This window comes from Sturnus vulgaris, chromosome 1, assembly GCF_052056855.1.
Source record: "Sturnus vulgaris isolate bStuVul1 chromosome 1, bStuVul1.hap1, whole genome shotgun sequence".
NCBI lineage: Eukaryota > Metazoa > Chordata > Aves > Passeriformes > Sturnidae > Sturnus > Sturnus vulgaris.
The window spans coordinates 109920087-109947649 of NC_142243.1; the positions used below are offsets into that span (position 1 = coordinate 109920087).

General features: G+C 37.7%; 1 protein-coding gene and 1 long non-coding RNA gene across 4 annotated transcripts in view; one reads left to right on the forward strand and one right to left on the reverse strand.

The window, feature by feature from the left end:
- The first annotated feature begins 1620 nt into the window (after positions 1 to 1620).
- RBBP8 (RB binding protein 8, endonuclease) overlaps positions 1621 to 27563 on the forward strand; it is a 34147-nt gene continuing 8204 nt past the window's right edge. Inside the window, exons 1-14 of one of the 3 annotated variants that reach the window (XM_014871299.2) lie at positions 1621 to 1696; positions 4599 to 4820; positions 9880 to 9922; positions 12227 to 12322; positions 14336 to 14448; positions 15977 to 16052; positions 19108 to 19277; positions 20685 to 20786; positions 21452 to 21549; positions 22159 to 22286; positions 23224 to 24091; positions 24170 to 24296; positions 26173 to 26273; positions 26664 to 26778. In XM_014871299.2, the coding sequence (XP_014726785.2) occupies positions 4709 to 4820; positions 9880 to 9922; positions 12227 to 12322; positions 14336 to 14448; positions 15977 to 16052; positions 19108 to 19277; positions 20685 to 20786; positions 21452 to 21549; positions 22159 to 22286; positions 23224 to 24091; positions 24170 to 24296; positions 26173 to 26273; positions 26664 to 26778 (2149 nt within the window). In that variant the 5' untranslated portion in view covers positions 1621 to 1696; positions 4599 to 4708. Of the gene's footprint in view, positions 1697 to 1769; positions 2023 to 4598; positions 4821 to 9879; positions 9923 to 12226; positions 12323 to 14335; positions 14449 to 15976; positions 16053 to 19107; positions 19278 to 20684; positions 20787 to 21451; positions 21550 to 22158; positions 22287 to 23223; positions 24092 to 24169; positions 24297 to 26172; positions 26274 to 26663; positions 26779 to 27563 lie in introns of those variants that run through there. The other 2 variants (XM_014871297.2, XM_088173948.1) reach the window with 2 other exon arrangements.
- Positions 16578 to 27431, reverse strand: LOC148225404 (uncharacterized). The gene is made up of 2 exons (XR_015807049.1): positions 27334 to 27431; positions 16578 to 22376 (listed from the first exon to the last, which is right to left on the reverse strand). It is a non-coding gene; the product is annotated as an uncharacterized LOC148225404 (long non-coding RNA).

Sequence of the window (27563 nt, forward strand, 5' to 3'; positions counted from 1 at the left end):
TTCCTTGAGACCTGAGTGATCAGATTAATGTAAAAAGAATTAGATGGAACAGCTACTAACAATTATGAAATACCTGAACACTTAACTTTCTAAATATTGCTATTAATGATCTAGAAAGTACATGTTTGCAGCACTGTCCCTTCCAAACTCATCACTATTATTATGTCTTCTAGTCATACCACCAAGCTCTCTCTGCAAGAGTTCCTATACATACAAAAATGGTCCAGTGGAATCATGTGAAGGCAAAATAGTAATAGTGAAAAATTGTGTTTTGTTTCTATTTCATCACTAAGAACTACCTACAATCAAGGGGTTTGTCTCGTTGCAGATAGCAGAACTGGTCCCAATGAATGAAGGAACATTGATCTGCAATTTGGGCAAAGAAAATAACACTGAGAAGTGACAAAAATGTTCAACAGCCATATACTGTACTAATTATACGTACCTCCTGGTTTCCATACTCATGAAACACAAAAATATGCCTAGGCTGCTCTGACGTACAGTAAAATAACAACCCATGGAAACTGTTATGATTAAGAGGGTGGGGGGAAGCCCCCCCCATATACTGTGTGTAAACCCCAGCATCGATTACAAATCGGCACAGATAGATTTAACAGCATAGCCTTAAAGGCAAGGCCACTTCTGGCACAGTTGTACACCCTGATGATCATCTTTACATCTAAACCAGCAAGAACTTCTTTCAGGAAGGCAGGGGCAGCATTTGTTCCAATGCAGGCTCTCACACACACCCTTGCTTCTCCAGTGTTCTATGCCTGCTGTCACACCAAACTGTGGCAGCAGCCAGGGCCTGGCTTGTCCCCTTTGCTTTCCTCTGGCAGCTCTCTGTGGAAACCCCAAGTACTGGGCCAGAGGAGGAGAAGGTTGAGACAACACCTGGTGAGGTCGATGAGTGAACATGAGCCAGCAGTGTGCCCAGGTGGCCAAGAAGGCCAACAGCACCCTGGCCTGTGTCAGAAATAGTGTGGCCAGCGGGATCCTGTACTCGGCCCTGGTGAGGCTGTGAGGTTTGGACCCCTCAATCCGGGAAGGAGGTGGTGGAGTGTGTGAGAAGGGAAGTGAAGTTGGTGAAGGCCCATGACGGACTCTCCTGAGGGAGCTGGGTTGTTTAGCCTGGAGGAAGCTCAGATGAGATCTTATCACTCTCTACACCACCTGAAAGGAGGCTGTAGCCTAGTGGGGGTGAACCTTTTCTCCCAGGCAACAAGCAACAGGACAAAAATAAATGGCCTCAGGTTGCCCTAGAAGAGGCTTAGATTGGACATGAGAAATAGCTTCTTCACAGAAAGGGTGATTAGACATTGGAATGGACTGCCCAAGGAGGTGGTAGAGCCACCCTCCCTGGAGGTGCTAAAGGAAAAGACTGGACGTTACACTTAGTGCCGTGGTCTAGTTAACATGGCGGTGTTTGGTCAAAGGCTGGACTCGATGACCTCAACGGTCTTTTCCAACCCAGCTAATCCTGTGATACCGCGACACAGCCACCCCCGCCACCCGCACCCCACAGCGGCCGCGCGGACGCGGGGCTCAGACCCTCACGTTCCCCCTCTCTCGCGAGAGCAGCGCGGAAGCCTCGCGAGAGCTGCCCGCGCCCCGCCCCTCTGGGCAGGGAAGGCGCTCGCTGCAGTTTTTCCTTTTTTCCCGCCGCTGGCGCGCGGAGCCGCCGGGAGCCAACCAGGTAACGGCGCGCGCTCTCCCCGTCCTCCGCCGGGGAGCGAGCGCTCCGCTCCGCCCCGCCCCGCCCCGGGGACGGGCCCGCCACGGCCCCGCCACAGCCCCGCCGGCCCGGCTGCTGCCGGGCGCTCCTCAGGCGCAGCCCCGTCGCCCCAGGGAGCCCCGTTCTCTCCGTCTGGGAGGCTCCCGCCGCTCGGGAGAAGCGGCGTGTGGGACATGCCATACCGCTCCTCTGGCGTCCCGGCTGCGGGGTGTGACCCAAGCCTGGCGGGAAGCTCCCAGGTGTTGGGCATGGCAGGATTTCCCAGAGCATCCCGGCGTGTCTTTCGAGTGAGTTTTCTGTGCGGTGTTCGTGCAAGAGGGAAAGGAGAACAAAGTTCACCGCCGGGAATACAGGAGAGTTGAGTTTGTAGGAGCAGCCGGTGGTTTTTGCTGGGGATCAGAGCTCCCCAGGATCCCGGAGGGGCGGTGTGTCCCTGGCGGAAAGGTATCAACACCGATAAGCAGCCTCGGCGCGTTTATCGGTGCTGATGGATTCCTGGAGGCAGTCATTGATGAAGCCGTGGAAAGCTTTACGGTGCCGAAGGGAGCTGGTTTATGGAAAAAGAGGGAAATGGACGCTCTTAGGTGGTTCTGTGAAGGCGGCAGTCGGCAGGATAGCAGCAAAGCAGGACATCCGGGAGAGGGGCTGGCGCTGTGCTTCCACCCCCACCTCCAGGCAGCTGCCACTTCTGTCCCTGCCTGCGAGTGTCCGTACATCCAGCTCTGGCGCTTTTTCCCCCTAAGGACTGGAAAGCACTTTGTTAGGGCGGGAGACTAAGCCATCACTTTTACACCTGTGCAGCTGCCCAGGCCTGTCAAAGGCTGCACTTGAACACTTCTTGCGGGCCCTGTGTTTTCCTTCCACCTGTAGGAAGCAATGTATCATTTTGGGATCTTGAAGCAGATGCAGCTTGGGAAAATGCTTTGCTCTGTTTTTCCTATTTGTAGTCGGTTGATGTACTAATAATTTGCAGAAACTCTGAGCGGGTTTTGTGCATTTTTTTCTCGCAGTCATCTTGGGGGGAAAAAAAAACCCAAAACAAACACTAAGGACACCATTTACTGTCTAGAGTCAGATGACCTTTCTGTGGAAATGAGTCATTTGACATACTTAAATCTGAAACAGTAAGTGAAAGGAAGCATGTGGTTTTCACTGCCCTAGTGTTTGATAGAGAAAAAGCTTGATCCTGAAACATCTGTTGAAGGTGCAAAGCAAGAATTTAAAAGCCATTTCTAATGTCACTAGGCAATTGGTTCCTCACAGAAGCATTGTAAGATGGCTTAATGTGGCTGCACACAGAGTGGAGCATTTCAGCTGCAAAGATGCAAGCAAATTACTGTCAATTTCTGTTGAAGACTTGTAGGCATTGCTAATTTCAAAGGGTAATTTTATTTTCTAAAGGATTTCTCTGAAGATACGTTTGCTAACTTGAAGCCATATCCTGAAATAAGCACTGAATTTGCTATGGACAGACCACGTTAAAGAAATGTGGAGCTGCTGGCTGCATTATTATAACATTTAAGTATCCTTATACTATAGAAAACATACAGTTCAAGTGTTTCTGTTGAGAATAATGTTTTGCTCCATTATTTTTATTCCATTATAAAGACAGCCAGACTGAAAAAAAGTGACTTAAAACAGTGCACAGAGAGATGAGACAGGAGAGTGGAACCAAAGCCTCCAGACCTTATACTTGATTACTGAACTTTTTATTGTGGTGAATCTGGGAGACCAGCTAAACCAGTAGCTGCATTCAGATATTCTAAGTTGTTTGAAGGCTCTCAGGATAGGAAATGCATCTTCTTGAATAATCATAGACATTATATCATCTGAACTATAACTTATACCTGAAAAATTTGAGAGCAACTTATTTCTTCCATTTGGCAGTATAGACATTGTGGTTTGCTTGCTCAAGTTGCTAGTTTAGGAGTAGTACAAAATACCTAGCTTTTTTTTTCTTACTGTATTTTATATTACAAAGTCGTAGAGATAGCTGTGTCCACCTGGTAATGACAGTCCCTGTTCAAAAGTGTTTGTTTAAAATTGACTGCATAAAAATGGGGAAAACATAGAATGTCCAGTTTCACACAGAGGGAACTGAAGGACAGAGATTACAGGAGTATTTCAATGTTGGACACCCAGTGCCAGTAGAATTGAATCTTACCTTGTCTCAGAGCCAGATCTGAGTACCATGCTTCTCCTGTAGTTTTCCTGAGTGTATCATCTCTGTAAGAAACCCTTCAAAGCAAATGAGAATTATGGGTGAGATTATCCTAAATTTTGTAGGCAGTCAAGCTTCTAAGACAGAGCTATCTGACATTGATTGTTCTTCTCAAATATTAATGTTTCAGAGATTTTTAGATTTTTTGTGATTACGCTCCAATTATATTTTTTTTTTCAACAGGGAATGGGAATAATTTTAATACAGAATTATGAAGACTTCACAGGGATGTGAGCTTTTCTTTGCAAAAGCATGTCATTTGAATCCAATATATAAAGGATGTATATAGACAAATCCATCTCTGCTTTTGACAAATGTTTTTGCTGGCAGCCAGATTTTGGCTCTATGGCTTACTTTTGGAAAACAGGAATTTGGTCTAACTTTAGATAGGAAAAATATAAAGGCTCCTAGGTATTTTATGTAGTTTTAAGTTGATAGCTTTTTTAGGGGAGGAAAATTCTGTTAGTTTGTAATTACCTGCAGTAAAATACTTAACATGGTCCAAACTTTCAGAGTGATTGTCAGTATGAAAGTATATAAATATATGTCTTCAACAAGGATAGACAGTAAAGTTTGCATTTCATCCATGGCTACAAGGCTCTGATAAATCCAAATGTAAATGTTATCATTCTGTTGTTACAGACGTACACCTCTCTTCAGAAACAGTTTCATAACTATGTAATTTAAAATACAAAGTTTGAGAGTGAGCCAGTTCTGCACGTCAGAGAAGCTGGGAGCAGAAAAAAAGCAAGATGAATGCGTCTGGAGGAAGCTGTGGGAGCCCTAGTTCTGCAGAACCTACAGGAGATTTCTTCAAAGAACTGTGGTCCAAACTGAAAGAATGTCATGATAAAGAAGTACAAGGTAAATCATTGACGGTTGAATTTGTCAGGTTAAAGTTGGTGTTCGTCAGTTACCAGAGGAAAACTTTGAACCGAAGTACTCTGCATGGAACTAAATAGAATTTTAGTGTTTTAAGTTATGCAGAAAGTTGGACCCAATGATTACAAATGATCCTTAGAAATTGACCACCTAAGCCTAGTTTAGCAGGGTTAAACTATCAACAGGAATAAATGATTTGCTAGGTCAATGAAGGAAAAGTGACACAATGTTACATGGAGTCTCTTCTTGCCGACAAAATATTTATGTGTTACTTTACTTTTAATGGTAAAAACCATGTTATTCAATGGATTCTTTATTTTTGCTTTTGGCTTTTGTTGCTTCAGATACATTAAAATTATTTGCATTGTTTATTTCCCCTAACTTGTGCAAAATCACACGGCAGATTAATGTTACTGAAGTGAAAACTAATTTTTCAGATTCTAGTATTCTAAATTTTCTCAGAAAAATTTATAATGTTTTTACAATATGATTATTCTTACATTGTGTGACTTGTAATAACAATTTTACTACAGATTGGCTGTTAGTGTCTGTTCATTCTTCAGTAATTCAGAAAAGGTGAATTATTGCACCATATGTATTGTTACTGTAATATTGTTTTACAAGGAGTTTTTGCTAAAAACATTAAATAAGTTGACATTTTGTTCTGCTAATCTAAAGTCACATGACCCATCCTTTTGGATGGAATTAAAACAATATTAGGTTGTATCTTCTAACAAGTTTATCCTTATGTATGAAATACTATTTATATTAGGCTGGAATAAAAGTGGGTGAATTTTTGTAATTTAAGAGCTTTAGTCATGGAAGTGGATCTTTACCCAGACCATTTTCAGTGGTCTTGGTTGTTTCTACCAGCCTCAAAACAGTTTCAGATCTGTCCATTTTGGCCCAGTTATACCATCACTTCTTGGTTTCAAAAGCTCTTGGAGATTGTTTTATAATTAATAGATGTTACATGCCTCCTACTGAAAGTCTTGATTCAATAATTTGCAGCACTGGTCTGTGACACTTTGTTGTTGATTATTAAAAAAAACCAGACCAAACAAGTAACCAAAAAGCATATATCAATATGGCAACTGAAAACTATAGCACACAGTAACATTTCTTTACATTAACGCATGAACTACAATTTTATATTGTGTTCCAAAACACACCAAAAAAATTAACTTTTTTTAATAATTATTTTTTTAATTGGTGATGGCTCTTTTTGGAGTGGGTGTGATGTCAACCACAGATAAATGCGGAAGTACCGACAGAATGGGATCTGGCAATCTATGGCATGTCTGAACAACAAAAAAGCAAACAAAAAGCTCTGATGTAGAGACTTGTGTTAAGTGACCCTTTCTCTAGTTTCTTGGGGTGTGCAGCACGTGATTTTCAAGTTTGGGTTTTCTTTATGCAAGCAAGATACTCTTTAGAATGCATGCAGGGTGTGGCCAAGTAATTTTGCCACCAGGCAGTCTTTTTCATGCCTAGCCCTTTGTCAGTATGTCCCACACTGTGTTAGGTAAAATTAGGTCTTCCATGATAACATCAAAGGCATGCCTGAAGGATAGTTAATTTTTTCAGAAGGTGGGGATCCTCTTATAGAAAATGGTACTGGAAGATATTTTAGAAACATCAAACACAGACTTGCCTAGACTTTGCTTGTTTCTGAAGTCTATAAATAAGAATTAAAATTGACTCATGAGTTTCCAATCTGAATGTCAGCAAAAATTATTTTAAAGGTGGTGGTGGAAGGTGGATTAAGGAAAAATTAGCAGTTGTTGAAAATTTTTTTGCATATACAATGTACTAAACCCTGAAATGGTGGAATTCTTTTTATTTAAAATCCCTGAAAAATAAAATTTGTGACACATGAACTTGACATGGTCAGACATGTTAGACAAGTTATATCTATAGAATGTAGACTGAGGAATAAACTCAATTTGAAAGGGATTTTATTGAATTTTGATATTACTATATTGTAAAGGATGTGTTTTTCTACCGTTATATAAAGAAATCCAGCTTCTTGTTCTTTTAAACTGATCACTTAAAAAAAATCCAAATTGTGGCATTCTTCAGCCAAAGTAGCTATGATTTAACTTAAATTCATTATGAGACAATGGGTAGGACACCTACATCCCAGTTTCCAAAGATATTGGTATGGTCAGTGTCAGTTGTCTTTTCATGGAGTTCAGTAGTACTCAGCAACTCAGAATAATGGTCCTTAAAACGATTTGCTTTTATTTCCTAGCTGTAGAATGTGTGGGATACTTGCATAGTGCCCAGAAGATTCAAAGGAATTTAATAATGCTTTTTACAAACTGATTTATTTCTACAGGTGATTCTTCTCTCTGATTTGAAATAATTATAAAGATGCTTGCTGCATCTTATCAAGATGATTTCTGAGGATTAATTTAAATCTAAAACTCTGTACTGAAAATATATATCAGCATAGAAATGTGAGCAGTGTTTTATGTACAAGAAATGGCCTAGTTTTTTAAATTATTGTTTTCTTCTGAAAAGCAGAAGATACCAACAGAGAAAAAACCGTAGTCATAGAAGGAGAGAAACTTTTGAGGAAAGCAATCTCATTGATAGATTGCTGTAGGAAAGGAAATGGCTGGAAGTTCCTCAAAAGTAAATAATTATAGAAAATGGAGCTGGAAGGGATTTTAGAAGGTCATCTAGTCCATCTCTGTACCCTTGAGGTAGGATTATGTCTGCGTCATTACTGACAGTAGCTTGTCCAACTTGTTTCAAGAAATCTTCAGTGATAAAGCTTCTGCAGTCTTCCCGGTGCTGTCAGTTTTAAGGAAGTTTTGAAAATTCATCAGAACAGAAATTATCATAGCCATTAACCGAAATATTACAGCTATGTAGTCTAATCAGATAATAACTTTCATAAAATAGTGTTTAATTAATCTGCTTAATGATAGTTTAAAGAAGGTCTCTTTTGCTTTAATAGGTGTGGAGTGTCATTTACTAATGCACTTAAAGCTTTAGGCAATGTAGATTTATATAGTCTGCAGCTTGTCTAGTCCATAAAAATATTGTGCAAAAGATAAAATTGAATTGCAAAAGGACACAGTGTAGTTCCACAGAGTTTTATGTGCTCCATGTGTTAAATAAAGGAACTTGAAAGAGCAAAGCTCCTTAAAGGAGCATACTTAACTCTTAATGCTCTGGAAAAGCAAAAGGAAGATACTACAGCAGAGGTAATTCAAGGCTCTTGGATAAATGTAACAGGCTGGTTTCTTGCCTTCTCATTACAGTCATTTGAACTAAGGAAAAATGCAACCTTTAAGTAACTAGTTTAGTTCCTCCTGAATTCAGGTGAGAGGGGAGATAGTGTTACCTGTAGCACAGTACTGGGCCTTTTGAGCCCTGTCTCTTCAATTGGTCGCTCAGGTTGCCAAAGTTACAATCCTAAATACTTGTAGAACAGACTACCTGTTCATACAGGAGATGCATTGTTTGCAGCTTCATTCCTTCCGATGGGCGTGGAGCAGCTTTAAAGCAAGCTTTATAGGGGTTCTAATTGCAGATGCCTAATTGACTTGATGAATAGCAACTACTTAAAAAATAAACCCTCTTTCTGTGCTGATCTGCATGATAGAACATAACGTCTCACAGGTGCCGAACACTTGGAGATAAAAGAAATCGTGATATATTTCCTAAGAATTTTTTTAAGTAGTCTGTCTACATTTTATACTCATTGTCTCACTGGCATCTTGTAGCAAGTATGGGTTCACTAACTCTGGCTGGCTTGACATTTTAAGTGGCCTGAAGAGTGAACCTTCTGCAGCAATTAATTTTTCCCTTAGAGCTGTTCCTAGTTGAGTGTGGTAGGGGAGAAAAAATAGTGTGTTAGCTGTGTTAACCTACACTTTCTATAGTAAGATGTAGTATCAGCTATGTATATAGGCTTAAATTCAAAGTAGTCTGAAGTTTTCTTACAAGTATTCTGGTTTTATAAGTTTATCCTGCTATCTTAAATGCGTGATGCTTTTGCAAGAGAGCTTACAAGACACCTAATGTTCAATCTGAAGTTGGTAGCAACCTTTCATAGTTAGAAGAAAATAACCATGCTGGGAATTTCATGTTATTTGCTGATATGATATGAACATTTCTCTTGTATTTCTGTTTAAGAAACTGCTCTATCATTGGGTTCTGATTATTTCTGTTTATCTGGAATAGGAAGGGCCATCTTGTGTGTGTGTAACATCACATACATTTCCATAGCGCTGTGTCCCACTTTTTAAACTGTTTTGCACATAAATATCTTCTTGCCTCTGTGCACATACAAATGCATGCAAGACCTTGCAAGCAGATTGGCTTGACAGTGTTCTGTCTTCTGTCCCCTGGGCTGTCAGCTGGCCACTCCTGCTCTTGTATTTGCAAACGTTTTTACTTCTGCTCAGCATATATAGTTAGGAGTCTGGAACTCATACTGGGAGAAGGTCCACAAGTGAAATATCATTCCTCAATTCACCTTCAGATATTCCAAGGAAGCTTTGACTGAGAGAGTCTGGTAGCACATCTCCAGAGAAGGATGCTATCCTTCTGTGCTTTAAAGCCTTGAATCACATATTTTTAATGTTTCCTTTATGCTTATACACTGTAAAGCATTTCTCAGTTCGTGATTGGATGCTTCACTTCCAGTGTAGTGTTAGGAATTTATGTGCACTCAGAACATGTTTTATGCTACTTATGTGGGCATAGTCAATGAAAATATATTGACAGTGTTGACTATTCATGTGTGGTTATTTCACAGAGCTGTTGGTTTACTTGTGTAAGTGAAAACCTGTGTGTTTGTTTAAGAAGTCCTTATTTCCTGGAGATCACAATGACTGTATTTGTTTCCAAGAACCTGTAAAACACACTCAAAAAGTCCAGTAAGGATCCTTTTTCTCTCCAAATTAGTGACAATTTTGTCTTTCTTTGCAGATGACAGTGGCAAAGGGAGAGTTAATTTATTGTCTCACTCATTTTTTAAAATCATAACTTTATAACATGATTTCTTCTTTCTACTTTTCAGGCTTACAGCTGAAAATATCTAAGTTGAAGAAGGAAAGATGCTTGTAAGTATTCATCCTAATGATCTAATTTATTAAAGGAAAGTCAGAGTCCCATTAATGAGCTGTAATTCTTGTAAGATCAATTAAGGTTTCATGGATTTTTCCTTTAGATGTGTAAAAAACTTTTTACTTTAATAATTCAACTGAAGATGTATGTAGCTCTTTACAGGGTGTGTTATTTCTTAAGTATAATTTATAAATTTAGTAGTTGCTCATTTTAAATCTGAAATTATGAAGTTATCTCTTGCTTTTGATATTAGCCTGGTGTATCATAAGTTGCTTCTATGTTCTGGAATCTTAAATTGATCAGTCAGTTTTCTAGATGAGAAATATTATCAGTGCTGTGAATGAAAGAATATCAAATAGATTAATCATTGTTTGTTGGAATCTTTCTACAACTGCCACATTGTAGATACAGTACTCTTACATAGGAGGTCTTGTTCTCCTTGCTGCATCTGAATACCTGGGGTTTAGTATTTCAAACTTGGTAATCAGCTGACAATGAGCACCTTATTTTGTATCCCAATCCAGCATTGGAGCTAATGACTTGTAAAACCTAGGTCAGAGACTGGCCATTATGCAGTGCCTTCATTGCCAAAAATGTCTGTTGTGTTTATCAGGTGCACTGGAATTTTAAGGAAAAAAACCCCAACCAACAGTCTAGTTCCTTCTGTTGTTTTACTGTCTTCATGGGGCATTTTACAGGGTTTAGGTGAAAGACATGTAGTATTAATGTCTTACTTATTTATTGCAAATTACTTAATGCCGTAGAGTGACTTAGAATTAACTAGAAACAATTTTTAAATTTGCTATTTTAAGTCTCCTGTGAGTGGCGTAAACAGAAAAATGAGGGGATTTTTGTGGCTGGAAAATGCTGCCTGCTTTTGTCAGACTTCAGATTTTCAATGGCCTGGCTGTACTTGGTTAGTGAACTGAGGTAACAGAACTTTAACATTTTGTCCTTCCCAAGTAAAAGTACAAGCCTTAAATGGTCCCTCATGCTGTTTGCATGTAACTGTTTTATAGATTGATTATGCAGTTGGAATAGCGGCATATGTGGGTCTGTGTGATAGTACAGAAAAATAAAAGATCTGTACTTAAATTTAAGGATTAATAAAATATGCTTGTGATTGTACACTGTAGATGATTCCAGCTGTCCCATTCACTTTATGGCCCATGACTGCTAGTCTCTTGTACTGTAATGCCAGCAATATGAAAATGTGTTTGGCTAAACATATTTTAAAGGGATAGTGCCTATTTAAAAGTATGTTTGTGTAAAAGAACTGTACCAACAAGTTAGTAAATATATCTTCATTTCCTGGGGGGTGTGTGTGCGTGTGCTTAACAGCTTTTCATGAGCCAATTTCATGACTTCCACAAATAATCCACCTCAGGCACACTGAAAACAAACAACTGCTTTCATGGATATATACAAGGGATTACAGGGTAAAAAGAAGAGCTGGGAATTTCTTAGAACCTAGTCGTTGTCATGTTACACAGATTCAGGTGCTTAGCTTTTACTGAATATTAATTTCTCTGAGAAAACAATTGTGTGCTTGTCACTCGTACCTTGTTTGCATCTTAAAGAGGTGTAATCTGATAATAAAACTGAAAGGGAGCTAAAATGGGGATGTTTTATATTATTCCTTAGCTCTTTAAAGGAGAAAATATTCTTTGTTAATTAATTAGTTCCGGTGTTTATAGAAGGTATTTTCCACAAGATCATCTGCTTCTGAGGGTTTTGGAAAGAGACTTCTCTTGTCTTTATTCATATTACGGGAATACATGCTCTATAGAGAATTTCTTCTTGAGGAAGTAAACCTCTAATGGATCTAAAGAGTCTTCAGGGATTTCCAAACCTACTGTGGTTTGCCACGCTGCAGAGTTTACTCGCTGATAAGACAAGACCAAAATGACCTGATTGTTAAAGCTCCCATTAGATTCCCAATAGCTCCACAACACAGTAAAGTGTAAGAGAAGTGTTCGAGTTTGTTTTCTGAAACTGTTGCTTGAACATTGCTAGTTTTTATGTCATGATTGTCACCAATTCTAGTTTTTACCAGAACAAAAATCAGATGTAACAGATGATCACTTGTATTATTAATTAGAAACTATCTGCATCTTTCCTCTGTCATTTGTAATTTATTATTAAGCAGAAAAACTAGCTTTCTCTTCAGCTTAATATTTATGCTAATGATAATCACATTTTCCAAGGATATGGAAAAAACATGGCGGAGAAAATTCTCTAGTAAAAAGTAATTACTGCAATTTAAAGCTAGAACTAATTTTTCCTATTTTTCTTTTCAGGGATGCAGAGAGGCTTGAAGAGTTCTATACCAAGAACCAACAGCTCAGAGAACAGCAAAAAGCACTTCATGACACTATCAAGGTGTTAGAAGACAGGTGAAGTAGTATCCTCTGGCTTTTGAGTTTGCTGTGTTTTTCTTTTACAGAGTAGCTCTGGAAACTTGGTAAAGTTGAGTTTGTGTTTTGGTATGGGATTATTGATTTTTTTTTTCAGTAAGCAAGTAATTTTCTAATGCAATCCAAATAGTGTGTTATAGGAAAAAGTATAGAATTTGCATTTTTCTGGCTGAAGAACAATCACTAAATATATAGCATACATATTTATCTCTTCTATATAACTAAGTTGTTATATTGTTATTTTCAAAGTGCTTAGCTTGTTTAGTTCAGTTAAGACCATTAGAAGTTAGTATAGAACAGCTTGGGAGGTAAACAGATGTTTTAATGTTTATTCTTTTGTAGCCATCTTTGTGTAGTTAAATTTTATATTGATCAAGAGGTAGCACAAGTACAAAACCCAAAGGCTATAATACGTTGTGAAACTGATGAAATAATTCACTAGGAGATGTTTCAGATTTGAGGGGGTCTTTTTTACCAACTGCCTATTTTTAGGCAATTACAGGTTGTCTGTTACCTTCTTTTGGACTTAGGTATTCTTCTCACCTTTTGATCCGTTCTGTCTTTTCCTTATTTATTCCTGTTTAATCTGGTACAACAAAACAAAACTAATAGACATGAAATTACGGTGCATTTTTTAATCTTTGAAAACTATACCTGTTTTGGAAAATGTATGTTAAATTTGCTGTTAAGAGACTCTCAGAAGCTTTCTGGGAGCAGGAGATCATTACATAGTAAATGTTTTTCCACTATTCCTGGGTTACCTCAAATTTTAAAGCTGTGATACTCTACTTTTACTTTTAACTCCGTCTCTCTATGAAAGCAATTAGGGATAAACTTGCAGCCGTGCAGGTAATAAACTTATATACCATGTAAGTAGAGAGGCATTCATGGTATGGATGGACTTTTCTAATCCCTTAGCAGATGAATTATTCACATTGTGAAAAGCAAAAGGAGTATTGATTTAATGAAAGGAGGTTGTAATACTGTTTGTTACACATTCAGATAAACTAGTATGAAGAGGTATTTCAGCATTTTACTCTTGCTACAATTACACAATATTAAAACACCAATAAACCAGTATGGCTTTTACTTCCAATATTCAGCTGTGAAATTGGAATCTTACATAGCTTGTTTAGTTGGGGTTTTTTAATACTTGATGTAGTAGCAGCTACAATGCAGAACTTTTGACTCACTAGTTTCTTATTTAGCAGGCAAAAGAGAGGCTGATTTCCACTTTGGTAATACTGTTAGCTTTTTGATGTGTACCAGAAATAAATACATTCCATTTATCACCTATATAATGAACACATATTTCAATGCATCAATGAATGTGTCCGGTAAGATAGAGTGATTCTAACCAGTCCTTTTCTGATCATGGTTGTGTTTTAAACAGCTAATGAAAATCATTAGAGACAGTGGAGTCAAGGTCTCTCATGAGCTTTTGGATCCACTTCAAATTATTGCTGCTAAGATAAAGGGTTCACATTTGTTTGGCAGTTGCTACAGTGTAAAATTACTATTTGTCCTTTTTATTTGATTATTTTGCTTAATGACAGTACATGTCCTTCATAGATGAAGTAGTAATTCTGTTTACTGAAGTGATTTGCTTATCTGTATTTTCTTGAATGAACTTTACTTAAAATGAACGGTTTTATATCTGACAGTATTCTTAGTAGGATGCTTCACAAAGGATTTCAGTGGCAAGGTGTAGCATGCTCCACTTTATTAAATAAAGTAATACATGTTGTTTTAGAAGTATCCAGTACCTACAATCATTTATGCAAATGTTAGAGCACATAGTATTACATTGTTCAGGAATCTCAAAACATTGCTATGTGAGCATAAAAACCACAGTTCTTAGTGGTGTTCCACATAGTTGTCAGAAGTTTTCTGGTTTACATTGTTCAAAAGGCCTGTTTAACATTGGTATCTGCTTCATGCATGGCAATATTTTTTTAACAGAGGGACATTTTTCTCTTCATTTTATTGTAGATTAAGAGCGGGGTTGTGTGATCGTTGTGCTGTAACTGAAGAACACATGAGAAAGAAGCAGCAAGAATTTGAAAATATCCGGCAGCAGAATCTCAAACTTATTACTGAGCTTAGTGAGTTTTATCCCTAACTCTGAAGAAAAAACGTGCTGTTTTGGAAACTGGTTCTCCAGTAATTCCTGTAACTTGATATAATTTATATGTGGTGTGTTTAGTAAGCCCAAAAAGTTCAGTCAGAGGATACTTAACTGTACAGTCTGAAAATATGTAACATACCAGTGGCTAGTCATTTGACCCACCTTATTAGATTGAAGTGCTGATACTGAAAGTGAACTGACGTGGAAAATCTTAGACTGTAAAGTAGCTACTTTAGATAAAATGTGACTGCTTCTGTTTATTCCTACAGCTAGAATGATTGCCAGCTTTCCTAAGAAAACCCTGACTTCAAAAGGAACTGGTGATTGCAAAGTATCAAGTTCAGACAGAAGTGGGTCCAGCTTGTGTCCTGTAGTTGGTCTTGGATTTTAACTACAGAAAACCCATTACTGTCACATAACCGAGGCCACAAAAATAGCTTCATACTAGGCAGCTAGTAGCCAGCTCATTTTGAAATCAAAAAATAGAACATGTGAGACAAATTAAACTGTTCGTTCCAGGTGATACACAAGTAGGACACAAATATGTTCATAAAGAGAGTTTGGAAAGATTGTATAAAGCATAGAATTTTACAGGATAGAATTTTAAAATGTTAATGGTATCTTTATCATTAATTATTTTGTATCATTTAGTTGTCTTGCTTGGTCAAGAACAAGCAGACATTAAGTGAGATTTAAAATACGGGAAATGCCAGACAAAAAAATAGCTTTTTGGTGCTTAATTGAATTACGGAAATACTAGGTTCTATGCTAATACAAAACACATCGGTGTTCTGAGAACTTCTGATATAGGGCACTTACATAAAAATGTTCTGAGTTTAATGATGAACAACAGTGTGTAGCCAATCTCTAAATTTAGCTCTGAATCTTAAAAATGAAGGTGACACCTGTCAGGTACAACTCTTGAACTGTGACACAGCAGTAGGCTCCCATGGGTTTGCATTGAGATCTATATAACAATGAAGAAGATCAGTTGAGGAATATAGAGGCAAAATAGACAACAACAAAATAAAAACAAGAACATAAAAATTAAACTGAACAGAAGAGTTGGGAGCTATCACAATGTTAGTTTGAGACAGCATGGAAGAAAGGTTTAATGGTTGCTTAAGTGGTTAAACCAAATTCAAATTGCTTTATATTTCATAGGTTATCTTTAGCCTAAGAAAGCAATTTTGTCCATGGTGACAAATGAGTAATTCACTCGTGTTTACAGCACAGTCTCACTTGTGTGTACACGGACAAAAGTAATTAATGATTGGGTAGACCTAATGTTGTGATACAGTAGTTGTGCCATCTCTGCCTTTTCTAACATGTTATTTCACTGCTTTTTTTACTGACTAGCTTGAAACTTCCTTTTTGTAAACCATAGAGAAAGTGTATGGTATTACATATTAGAATTGGTTCTGTTTCCTTGAAGGACCTGACAAGATTATCATGTTAACATGTGTGCATTGATTTTTGTAATTTTTTTTTTCTATAAATTTCAGTGAATGAAAAAAACAACTTACAGGATGAGAATAAAAAGTTAACTGAACAGTTCCAGCAATTGCAGAAGGAGCTAGAGTAAGTTTTGTGTTGTTTTGTGTATTCCCCCATTCCTTAGAAGAAATGTCTGGGAATATAAATATCAGCTTTGAAGTCTTTAAATATTGTTTCCTCTTTCTGATAGCTAGACTCTGAAAAGATAGCCTACTGCCCCTATAACAACATAAGCCCAGTTTCCTTCTATTCTGCAGACTTTTATTTTAGCTGTGTGCATCTTGTTTTAAACTTGGAATAAAACTGGGAGAAGTAAATTTATCATAGAAATTTTTCTTGACTTCTGATCACAGTTTATAGCAAAGCCTTATGTCTCATACTTTTATTCCTTGGTTGCCTCTTTACCATTTGTTTCCTCCTCGGCTAAGACTTCAGAAAAATAGTTATTTATATAGTCAAAAAGTCCCAGGATCTTGTAATACATTTTAAAAATAAACTTACTGTAATTTTGCAATTGTAAAAGAAAAATACTATAGTAAATTTTGAAAACAAGACATAAAAATAATGAGCTACAAACTGACTGTGAAATTTTAATCTGATGTAGTAAGAATGTGCCATCTAATGTTGTGGTTAATACGTGAATGTGGTGTACTGTGCACGGCAGAGGTAGTGTTCCTTTCTTGTTGTGGTCTGACATCATCTGAAATTTATCTCACTTTTGCCTGTCTGTGACTAAGTTGTGTACGTGCCTGGGAGAAATGGGGACAGGATGTGTGGACTTGATACAGAAGATTTTTTATGCGTGTGGTTTATTTCTTTCAGAAAGAAATTCAGAATTCAGCTTCAGTAGGGAGTAAAACAAATAGATTCAGTTCATAATGACTAGTCCTATTGCTTTGTATTTCTTGGTTTGTCTCCCATCTTTGCACCGTCATTGTCCTTTTTTTTTTCCATGTGCATATAGTCTTTTCGGGGTAACATCACCCCAGCTTCCACTAAAAATCCACTAAAAATCTCTGGCCAGTGTAGGAAAGCTGACAATGACCAATGTAACAATAAGTTATTTGCTGTGCATGTTAGGTGGTCGTTCAATTAAGTGCAGAGTTGAGTAGATAAACAGTAATTTACAAGGATGGTACTGCTGTTTTGACAATCACTGCATTTGATTGTTTTGGTTGAGCTATAGTCATGGTACTTTATTTAGAATTAACAGCTCAGATCAGTATAATATCAATTGCATTGTAGGTGCAAAGTAGCAGATTGTTTCTAGTGCATGATATGAAATAAGATTTTTGCAGTCTTCTGTATTTTGTGACCAAGTTATAATATTAGGAATAGAAATCTGAGAGTTCTCCGTAGAAGTGAAATCAGTGAAAGTGTAAAAGAATTTTATTATCTGATCCTTTATGACACTGAGATTTCATTATGCATGGATGGAAACAGCAAGGAATTTTCTGCAAAACCCTGTTCTGGGGTCTCAGAAAAATCCATGATTGAGAAGTTATTTATTACATAGTTATGATGTACAGTATGTATGGCAACTGCTTCGTTTGATGTTTTTTTCCTGTGATGGTATGTAGAAACTACCCCTTGATTTGTATTGAAGTAAGGTGCAGAAAAATATATTTTTAGTAGGTTCATTTGTCAAACAAAGTCACATGTGCCACTAAATTTAAAGAGAACTATAACAGGTAACTTAAATTTGCAAAATAAATTGATTAATATATTGCTCTGTTGTTTATTTTGTGTCTTAAGATATTGCAAGTAGATGATACAGTTTTCCAATGCTTTCTTTGTAAATGTGCTAGAAAAGAACAATTGCAAAATCACACAATAGGATTCGTCAAGACTTGAGAACATCAGTGCATCAGTATTTGTCATTAAGTGTTCAAAGTTAATATTAGTAAAAAGCCTAACTGCAAAAATGCATTTTGTCTCAAGCCAGACAGCTTTTTCAAGTTTTCTATTACCTTATTTTATATATCTTGTGGTTCAGCTTCCATGCAAGAAAAAAATTATCTGTATTTCCTCTTCTTCCCTTAGATCAGAACTTTATATCCTTCCCTTTATAGTTAGGAAATGATCTTTTGGGCCATGTTTTCTCTTGAGAATCATAAGGGAAAGTGCAACTGCAGGAAGATGATCAAGCAGGCTGAGTTAGATTTCTGTGTGCTGTTCTTTTACTGCCTCTTCCACATTTCACTGCCACCACCATAGGGCAGATAACCCCTTGTGAAGTACTGAATAAACTATTTAAATTCAAAGATCCAAAATCAGTCCTTTTTGTTGTTATTTCCTTGGTATGTCTAGGCAGAGTTTTTGGAGAGAAAAGACATAGTTTTTTGTTACAATAAGTTTTATATACTGACTCTCCAACAGGCTGTTAGAGCTGACAGTGTGAGAGAAGATAAACTTCATAACTCCTCTTGTATTTAACATTACTTGTTTTACATGCTTTTTTACATTATTCCCTGAAGACTTTTCAGAGTTGAATTAGAGGTAACATCAATGCTTTGGAGGGGGATTGCTTTGATTACAGTTCTGTTTGTTACTATTTAAAATTGTCCGAAATTGTATTTAAGACAGTATTTCCATCACTGAATATATTCTGAATTGGAAAGGACCCAACAGGGATCAAGTCCAACTCCTAAGTGAATGGCCCATCAAGGGATTGAATCTTAGTGTTATCCAGCACCATGCTCTAACCAACTCAGCCAACCTCAGCGTCATAAACTGTGAAGATACACAGGGGTTTCCATACAAGGGGAGAGACACTGATCCATCCATTTCAATGCTCTTTTGTTGAAGAGACACCTGTTTCAGGGGACAAGCTATAACCTCTACAGTACCTAGCTTCTACCAGGGAAAAGGGCTTCCATAGTGCAGCTGTATGTTGACTTCAAATGTGAAGAGCTAAGGTTGTATGCTGTGCTTGGGCTTGGTGGAGCAGTGGTTAATCTTGTGTTAGATGTATCTAGAAAGTGGGTTGAGTATTACTTTTTTGCAGTTTACTGTTATTGAGGTGGCTGTATTTCTGGAATTGTTGCATTCTTGAACTGTGTGATTGTCCTGCTTGCTGAAATGAAAGTTTCATCTTGTTGACTTGAGGTTTTATTTGACCACCTGATTGGGTCTCCAGGGTGCAAAAGCAGCAAGTAGCAGAGGCAGAAGAAGGAGTCATTCCAGGTTCTCCAGTTCAAACATCTTCATTTTCTGTGGTTAATCGTATGAGAAGAAAAAAAGAGAATAGGCATATCCGATATACAGAACATACACCTCCAGATTTGGAACTTAGGGAAAACAACAGTGGTAAGAGTATTTTTTTTTTAAATTAACTAAGGGTTAAAGAGAAATACAGTGTATAAACTTGATTGCAAAGGACAAAATCTAAAAAAAAAAAAACCCAAAAGAAACCTTTTGCTTTTTTTGCTTTGCCTTTTCTCTTTTTGTGTGATAATGCATGAGTCCAGGGAAAAAAGTCTATAGCAGTAACTGTTACATCAGTGATACGCTCAGAACTTATCTTAACCTTCTACTTTTATTCATCCACGTGCACATGCAAATGTAACAGTTTTCCAGCCTATATTTCTTCTCTTCGTACGAATTGGGTTGAAAAAGCGTCTGTTCAGGTTTGACTTGTGCACGCAGCGATGTCACCACCTAGTGGAGAGTGAAACAGATGTTTTGCCACATTCTGAAATTGTTCTGCAACTGAAGTATTGTTACTGAAACTGGTAGATAGCTACATGATCTCTCGTTGTCTCTATTCTACACCGTTTGCATTTTTTTGTGTCTTAAGTTCAGAAGTACTGTGTGCGTTTAATTTCCAGACTTTGTTCTGTAGTGTCATAGAAATAACTCTATTTTGTCTGCAAAAAGTATTTTTGTGAAATAAGGCATCTTGTGCTTGCATTTTATTCATACACAGGAAATATCATAATCCAGGTAATTTATCTTGTGGCATTGCAAAAAGGTATTTTAAGTACGAATACTTCTAAATACTAGTTTTGACTAAAGGCCTCTTCCCAAGAATAATAATAGGATAACTGTGGGATGAAAAGGGTGGGCTGGTTATTCATACCCTTTATTTTGCACTTGAAATTTTTAGTGCTGTGAGTAGCTTCTCCTTTCTAAGCATACCTATCTTTCTCCATATTCTGTATAAAACAATGGAGCTACAAAATGAATCAGAAGTTTAATATGTAAGAAATGGTGTAAATACCTATCAGAGTTAATGGCTGGGAAAAGCTATTGGTCATCAAGGTAGAAAGGACTGCATGGCATGTGTTTGTCATAATTCAGATCTCGGGTTGTCACCTTTTTATTACCTTAGCTGTTGCAGAACATTGTTACCTTTTATGGTTTACTCTTCAATAGTTTCATTGCCCTATTAATATGTCAAATACACCTTGAATAACCATTTTTATGTGGTCAGACTAGATAGTGGTATCATTTTGTGTTAGTATTGTTTTAGGGCTGACTGGCTGAGATCATATTTGTGAGAAAAAAGATTAATATAAAATATTTATCGTTTTATTTTTATTCTGACATATCACTGTCACAAATTATCAGACGTGCTTAGATTGCTGGATCTACTGACATATTAAATCTTGCATTCATTCAAGTGCTTTTAAGATCAGAGTTATTGTATCTACACAAAATTGTCACAACAGGATACCTAATTTCACCATGTGAAAATGTTTCCACATCTCCTAGAGTTTGGAAAAATTCCAGTCTTTTCCACACAAGTGAACACTCACCATGGAGGAGAGATACTAGTGGCAGACACTTGTGATCCACAACTGTCCCCTGTGCCAAGTAAGTGTATTAATAGATTTAGTTCTAATTCCATTAAAAATAAGGCAAAAATATTGTAAAACTTTTAACCTTTTTTTAACACAGAAACCTAATAAAGTGCAAACCTTTTAAAATTCTTTAATGACTGAGAATCAGCATAGAATTCGAGGTTGTGGTGGTTGCTGTTCTTGTACTTTCCAATTTTGCTCTGATTTAATGAACTGAATAATGTTAGACCCCTCAAAGAAGGGAAACTCATCTATTTGTTTTCCTAATAAAACATGAAAAATAATGGTGACTGTCAATTAGGAAATATGCAAGACAAGCATTGTATTATAAATACACATTATCTCTGTTTTACATGCTTTTATCAGACTATTTGTGCCCTAGACTGGGAGTGTGAAAAGCAGCTTTTACATTGATTTTTAATTTTGGGGAGCTATATTTAAATTATTTAAATTGGACACATAGTTCTCTGTGCTGATACAGCCGTTTTTCTCTCATCAGAAATTCTTTTGCCACTTACACTTCCAGATATGATTTTTATTGGACAGAGATCAAACTATTTCCGTAAATTCCAGTTTTAATTTATGATCTTTTTAGTTCAGTGTTTGCACTGTCTGTGGGTCGAGCAAGATACTATAATGCATATGTAACTTACTGTGATTTTCTTTCTACTCACAAAGATAAACTAAGGGTGGGAGGATACCCTGTTCCAAAGCCATCTTTTAACTTGGCTGCAGTCGTCGCAGAAACAATTGGACTTAGTGTTGAAGAGGAATCTGTAAGTATTCCCAAATTTCTTATATAACCAGCTTTTTGGGCCAGTTGTTTTAAAAACTATTTTTCTTTTTTGCATTAAAATTCTGCAACAGTATTCTGAGTTCGACTTTGGTTTGCTATGCTTAGTCTTTACTGACCTGCTTTAGCAAGAAGAGATAAACTGTGCTGACCTGCCTCAAGGGGTTGAGGAGGAGGGTAGAGACGTGGTTCTTCCTTTCAAGTTTTGCTAGTATAGCGAAGTAAATCCTTGGGTCTGCCAAATTCCCTTTGTGCAGTAATCAAATCTAAGACATTGAAAAATATTTCTTGGCAATGAGACTGGTTGGTGACTCAGATGAGATTATTTGATGGTTTTGGTAACTACCATGAGAATTACAGTATGCAGATTTTTATGTCCATGCATGTGAATTAATTTTTTCAGTTTCCATAAGACTTCTTTAAAGTTGCTGGTCCAAATTTAATTTCTTAGCTTTTATTATTTTTCAGAGTATTGAATATTTCAATTTGAATGCATCTTCAAGGTATTTATGTGCCAACCAAGCATATTTCTAATTTTAAATCCAGTATCTTCTCACACTTCTCTTCTTTGTTTTCCTTTACCATTTGCAAGGAGTCCCAGAGTGTACTGAATCTTCCCCTCACTAATACAGTTATGAACCAGGCCTCAGAGAGCATGCAGTCTGAAGACTCAAGAAAACATCCAGCTTCTGAATCAAGAAATGATGACAACAATTTAGGGTGTGTTTCCACTCAGTTATAACAATATTGTTTTAAGCAGGCTTACAGAGGTTTGAGTCTTCGTAGAATTTCAAACTTTGTGGCATTTTGCTGTAAAGGTATAGAAATGGAAACAAGTATTTTCATATCAGAGGGGTTTCTTTCAAGTAAATAACATGAGAAGCAAAGAAACTGATAGAATGCAAAACTATAGACTTATACTTAATTCACAAACTTCTGATTTGGGCTTCTTGTGTACACAGTCCCTTCTTTCCTAACTTCTCAGTATTGCAAGGTATCTTCTGAGCCCCATAACCCTGTGGATAGTGGGCCTGGAGCTGGAATGGAAGAAGGATCCTATTGCTCTGATTAGGTGTCAAACCAATTGACTGTTGCCCTTCCCACTCTTCTCAGGATATTGTGGTCTAAGTGAAAATTTTTTGGCCCTATTTGTCATCTTAAATGTATATTTTGATTATGACAGGTAAAAAACAGTACCTGAAAGGAGCTTGCACTTTTTTCCTTCACTTGCAGAATCTTTGGGAATCTATTGTGGTTTTAAGATCTATACAAGAACCTAAATAGACTCCTATTGCAACAATTCTCATTTTCTTCCTTTTCATAGCACTGAAAGGTAAGGAGTCTTTGGATAGAAGAGATACTTAGGCAGGCTTAACTCTGTCCTTGGTTCTCAGTTGAATGTGGACCTGAATTTCCCACCATACACCAAAATGGAGGACAAGATCTGTATTTTGTTGCCTTCTACAGCTCTAAGTGCAACAGTACCTATCCCTAGAATAGGCTAATTTTTGTTTTTCCTTCTGTTTTCAGTTAATACTAGCAGCTTACACAGATTTAAAGCAGATCAGCAATAGGAAACATTACATTTTCTTTTTATATCACTTTCTCTCCTTCCATCTGTACACCAGAAAAATGTCTCACATCTCATTGTATTCAGTATTTCAGATCCATCTCATAACACACCACCACATGATGACTGGGATTCTCGGGTAGCTTCTCCTGTTTTTGGAGCTTCTAGCACCATGAAGAACAACTCAAGTACAGTTCATGCTCCTTGTATTTTAGATTCAGGATTGAAGCCTCATCTCAAAACCAACCTCTTCAACAATCCATCCAGTTCCAGATCTCATAAAAGTAGATCAAAATCTGAAGATGTTGCTTTTGTTGCACCGCTGAATCTTGGGACAGAAATCAACTCAGTTATCAGCCAGACCTCTGTCCATAGGCAAATGGTTGTGAAAAAGAATTCTAATGAGGTTGTAACCTGTGCTGGAAACACCTGCACAGCTAAAAATGAGGTGATCAAGAGCGATATCCTCCTTGTATATCAGAAGCAGCTAGAAGGCAGGTGTGCTAAGAGAAAGAAAGCTGAAGATGATGTTGCAGTTAGCTGTGAGAAAACATCATTCAGCAAAGAGAACTTTGTTCAGCAGGTTAATGGGGAACATCCAGGTGATAAGCCCTTGGATCTATCTGATCCCTTCTCTGGAGTTCGTGGTGAAGAGAAAAAACAAGGAAGTGAGGAGACATACAAAAATAGACTGAAACAAGTGACTCTGCATGACATCTTTTCACATATAGGGAAGACTGTTCCTGAAGGTTCATCATCCATTCAAAATGCCAACAATGAGAGCTGTTTGTTTGGCAGACATTTACAAGAGGAATCCTATGTACAAGAGGCAATGCTGGGAAAAATGTTCCCTGACAGGAAAAATCAGATCCCAGTGAAAGAAGAAGTTCCTCCCTTCAAATTTGCACCACTGCCAGGTTCTGCAGAGACAGAGGAACTTTTTGATAATGTAAAGGTATGCTTTTCTGACTCTTCTTCTTTGAAGTATTTTCTTTAAGTTTTGGGAAATAGTAAAATTGCAATATGTTGTTAGGTTGCCAGTGGCCATGTACCAAATAGAAAGAAAACAAGGACAGGACATGGAGAGTCTGAACCAGCATCTGTACTTCAGCCAAACCCTTGTAGACTATCAAAAAGTAAAGCACAGCAAAATGAGCAAGGTAATTTAAAGAAAATGTTCCTTTTACTAAAGCCTCCCTACCCCTCAGCCTGTGCTCTGATTGAATAGAATTTTTCCTATCTTCCTTTCTTCCACTTTAATCCCTTTGTTCTGCTTCTAGCTCAGTCACGTTCTATTTGAGATTTCTTAAGATCACCTCCAGTATTTACAAGTCTGTGTCTTCCTGGCATATTTTTGCCACTGTATAATAAATATATCATTGGTATTGAGGTATACATTCAACAGACTAGGAACCTTGTTCTTTGTTGTTTGTTTAGCGTTGTTATTTGTTGCAGTGTAATAATAAAACCTCAACGTTTGAGTTTAAACTCTCTGTATCAAATACTTGTAAACGACTCAAGTATAAGCATAAGAAATTTTGTTAATATTTTTCATTATTACTAATGATCTGTTAAATAAATTTGTGCCTTTAGTGATAATGAACACAGGCTATCATATAGTCTTTCTAGAGCACGTGTCTTCTTTCCTCTTAAGTGCTCCCAGTTGGAAAAATAACTTTTTGAACTAGCCTTGTAGAATCAAAGCTTTTGTACTCCTCAGCCAAGCTGTTACACTGCATACTTTATTTAGAAATACTTGCATTATGAATTTAAAAGATACTTCCCAGTAGTTGATGTGGCCATGTAGCTTGGAATCTACATAATCTCCTCAGAGATAAATCAAGAGGCATCAACGACCAGAGGAACAACGACCAGACAATTTGTACTCTTTGCTTAGACCTGACACTTGTACTGTCATTGATCTAACTTCAGTAGTGAACCAACTAGGCAAGGCACCCCTTGGACCTGTTGTTTGTGGGCACAGAAGGACTGGTGGGTAAAGTGATGGTTGGGGGCCATCTTGAGTATGACAGTCACAAAATTATAGTTTTCCATTCTCAGAGAAGTAAGAAGTGGGAGGTAGCAGAACTGCTGCCTTGAACTTTTGGAGGGCAGACTTTGGCCTGTTGAGGAGACAGTTGACAGTCCTCCCTTGGGAGGCAGTCCTGAAGGGCAGAGGAGTCCAAGAAGTCTGGACATTGTTGAAGAAGGAAATCTAAGAGGTGTAGGAGCAGGCTGCCCCATGTGCTGCAAGGTGAGCTAATGGGAAAGAAGGCCAGCCTGACTGAATAGAGAGCATTGGCTACAACTCAGAAATGAAGAAAGAGAGTTTATGACTTTCAGAAGAGGGGGCAGGCAGATTCAGGAGAACTACAAGGATGTTGTGAGGTTGCACAGGACGAAAATAAGAATGGCCAAAGCCTAACTAGAGCTTAATCTGGCTATTGCCGTAAAAGACAATAGAAAATGTTTCTGTAAATCCATCAGCTACAGAAGGAGGGCTAAGGAGAATATCCTTGCTTTATTGGGTATGGGAGAAACATAGTGACAAAGGGTGAGGAAAAGGCTGAGGTACTTAGTGCATTTTTGCCTAAATCTTTAATAGTAAGATGAGTTGTTCTCAGGGTACTCAGCCCCTGAGCTGGAAGACTGGATTAGGGAACAGAATGAAGCCCCCATAATCCACAGGGAAATTGTCAGTGACCTCCTGCACCTCTTAGACACACACAGGTCTATGGGACCAGATGGGATCCTCATGAGGGTACTGAGGGAGCTGGCAGAAGTGCTCAACGAGCCACTTTCCATCATTTATCAGCAGTCCTGGATAACTGGGGAGGTCCCAGCTGAAGGGCTAGAGTGAGGATCCAGGGAGCTACAGGCCTGTCAGCCTGACCCAGGAGACCAGGAAGATTATGGAGCAGATCACCTTGAGTGCCATGATAAAGCACATACAGAACAACCAGGGGATCAGGTGCTTCTGGCAGAGTTTGATTCTGATTATTTGTCTTTTTTTTTTCTCATATTCTGTGCATACAGACCTGAAAGATAAACCCTCTTTAGAAAACTTCCAGTGGAGCATAGACCCAGGAGCTGACCTTTCACAGTACAAAATGGACATTACTGTGATTGATACAAAGGTGAACTTTTATAATAAGTCTGCATGTTCTATGATGTTGAAAAAGCCTACAAAGTAGTATCACAAACATTGTTCTGAGCAGACCAAACCCACTTTGTGACTAAATTCTGAATTTGGCTCATTTAATATTTGTTCATGCTACAGCTGTCGTAAAACATTTCCACTGTTTAACTGTACATCATAAACTCAGCAGGCATATTCTCAGTGTGAAAGTGGACAAATGATAGTGAGAAAGAATTTTAATGAGACTGTAAACTGCAGGAACAAAGGTAAATCAGTGTCCAAAAATAAGCCAATAACTGCTTTGGAAGTGTTTCAGATACACAGCACTGACACTGACTACACTAGTTGATTCTGGGTGCAATTCTCATGTTTGCTTTTTTTTCCCTAGGGTGGTTCTCAGACTGGAGTTGGAGGGGAAGTTGTTGATATGGATTATACATATGTTAGTGACAGTGTGCTATTGGAAATGAAAAGTCAAGAGCAAAATCAGGAAAGCAGTCCTCGTAAGACTTTTTTTTCTCTTTTCTTCACTTTGGTTTGCTTTTTTTGTGGCATGGTGGGGTTTTGGGGGTTTGTTGGAGTATTTTGTTTGGTTGGTGTTTTGAGAAGGAGGAGGAAAAGAGTAAAAGGACACTTCTTTTCCTGTATGGCTAGATAGTAGGAAATGATTTGCAGGTAAAAAAAAGTGGTGATGTGTTTTTATAGGTTACACAGATCAGTCTGTTTCCTAGAGAACTGGTGGTGGGTTTTGAGGTTGGTTTTTTTAACATAGGTTAAAAAAAACCCCAGGATTTGTGCTGAGAGCACCAGTAGCTATTTCTTCACAGTGCTTAAAGGGTGAAATACTTAACCATATAACAGTTCTGATCTCACCTGCAGTGAATAGCTTTGAAAGTTTTCTATGTAATCACATCCGACTTCGTATGAGAAGAGTAATTTCATTTTTAATGACCTATAAATAGAACTAGTATGTTTAAAATAAATCCAAATGTGTTTATATCAGTTTTACCATATGGTATGTGGTGAATCATGGCTGCACCACAGTGACTGTTTCCTACCTGCAAAAAGTATTTCCTTCTGCTTGGATAAGTCCATAATTCCAAGAACAAAAATTTCACATATCCAGTATTAAGGTTAAAGGGTACCTCACAGTGATTTAGCAGTTAATTAGATTTTAGAAATGGGATCCAAGGTATCTGAAAAATAAATGAGCATTGGCCACGTTTGAAAGATTGTCAGAGAAGTTGCAACAAGAATAAAGGTATAGCTGGTTTTGAGTTAATTGGTA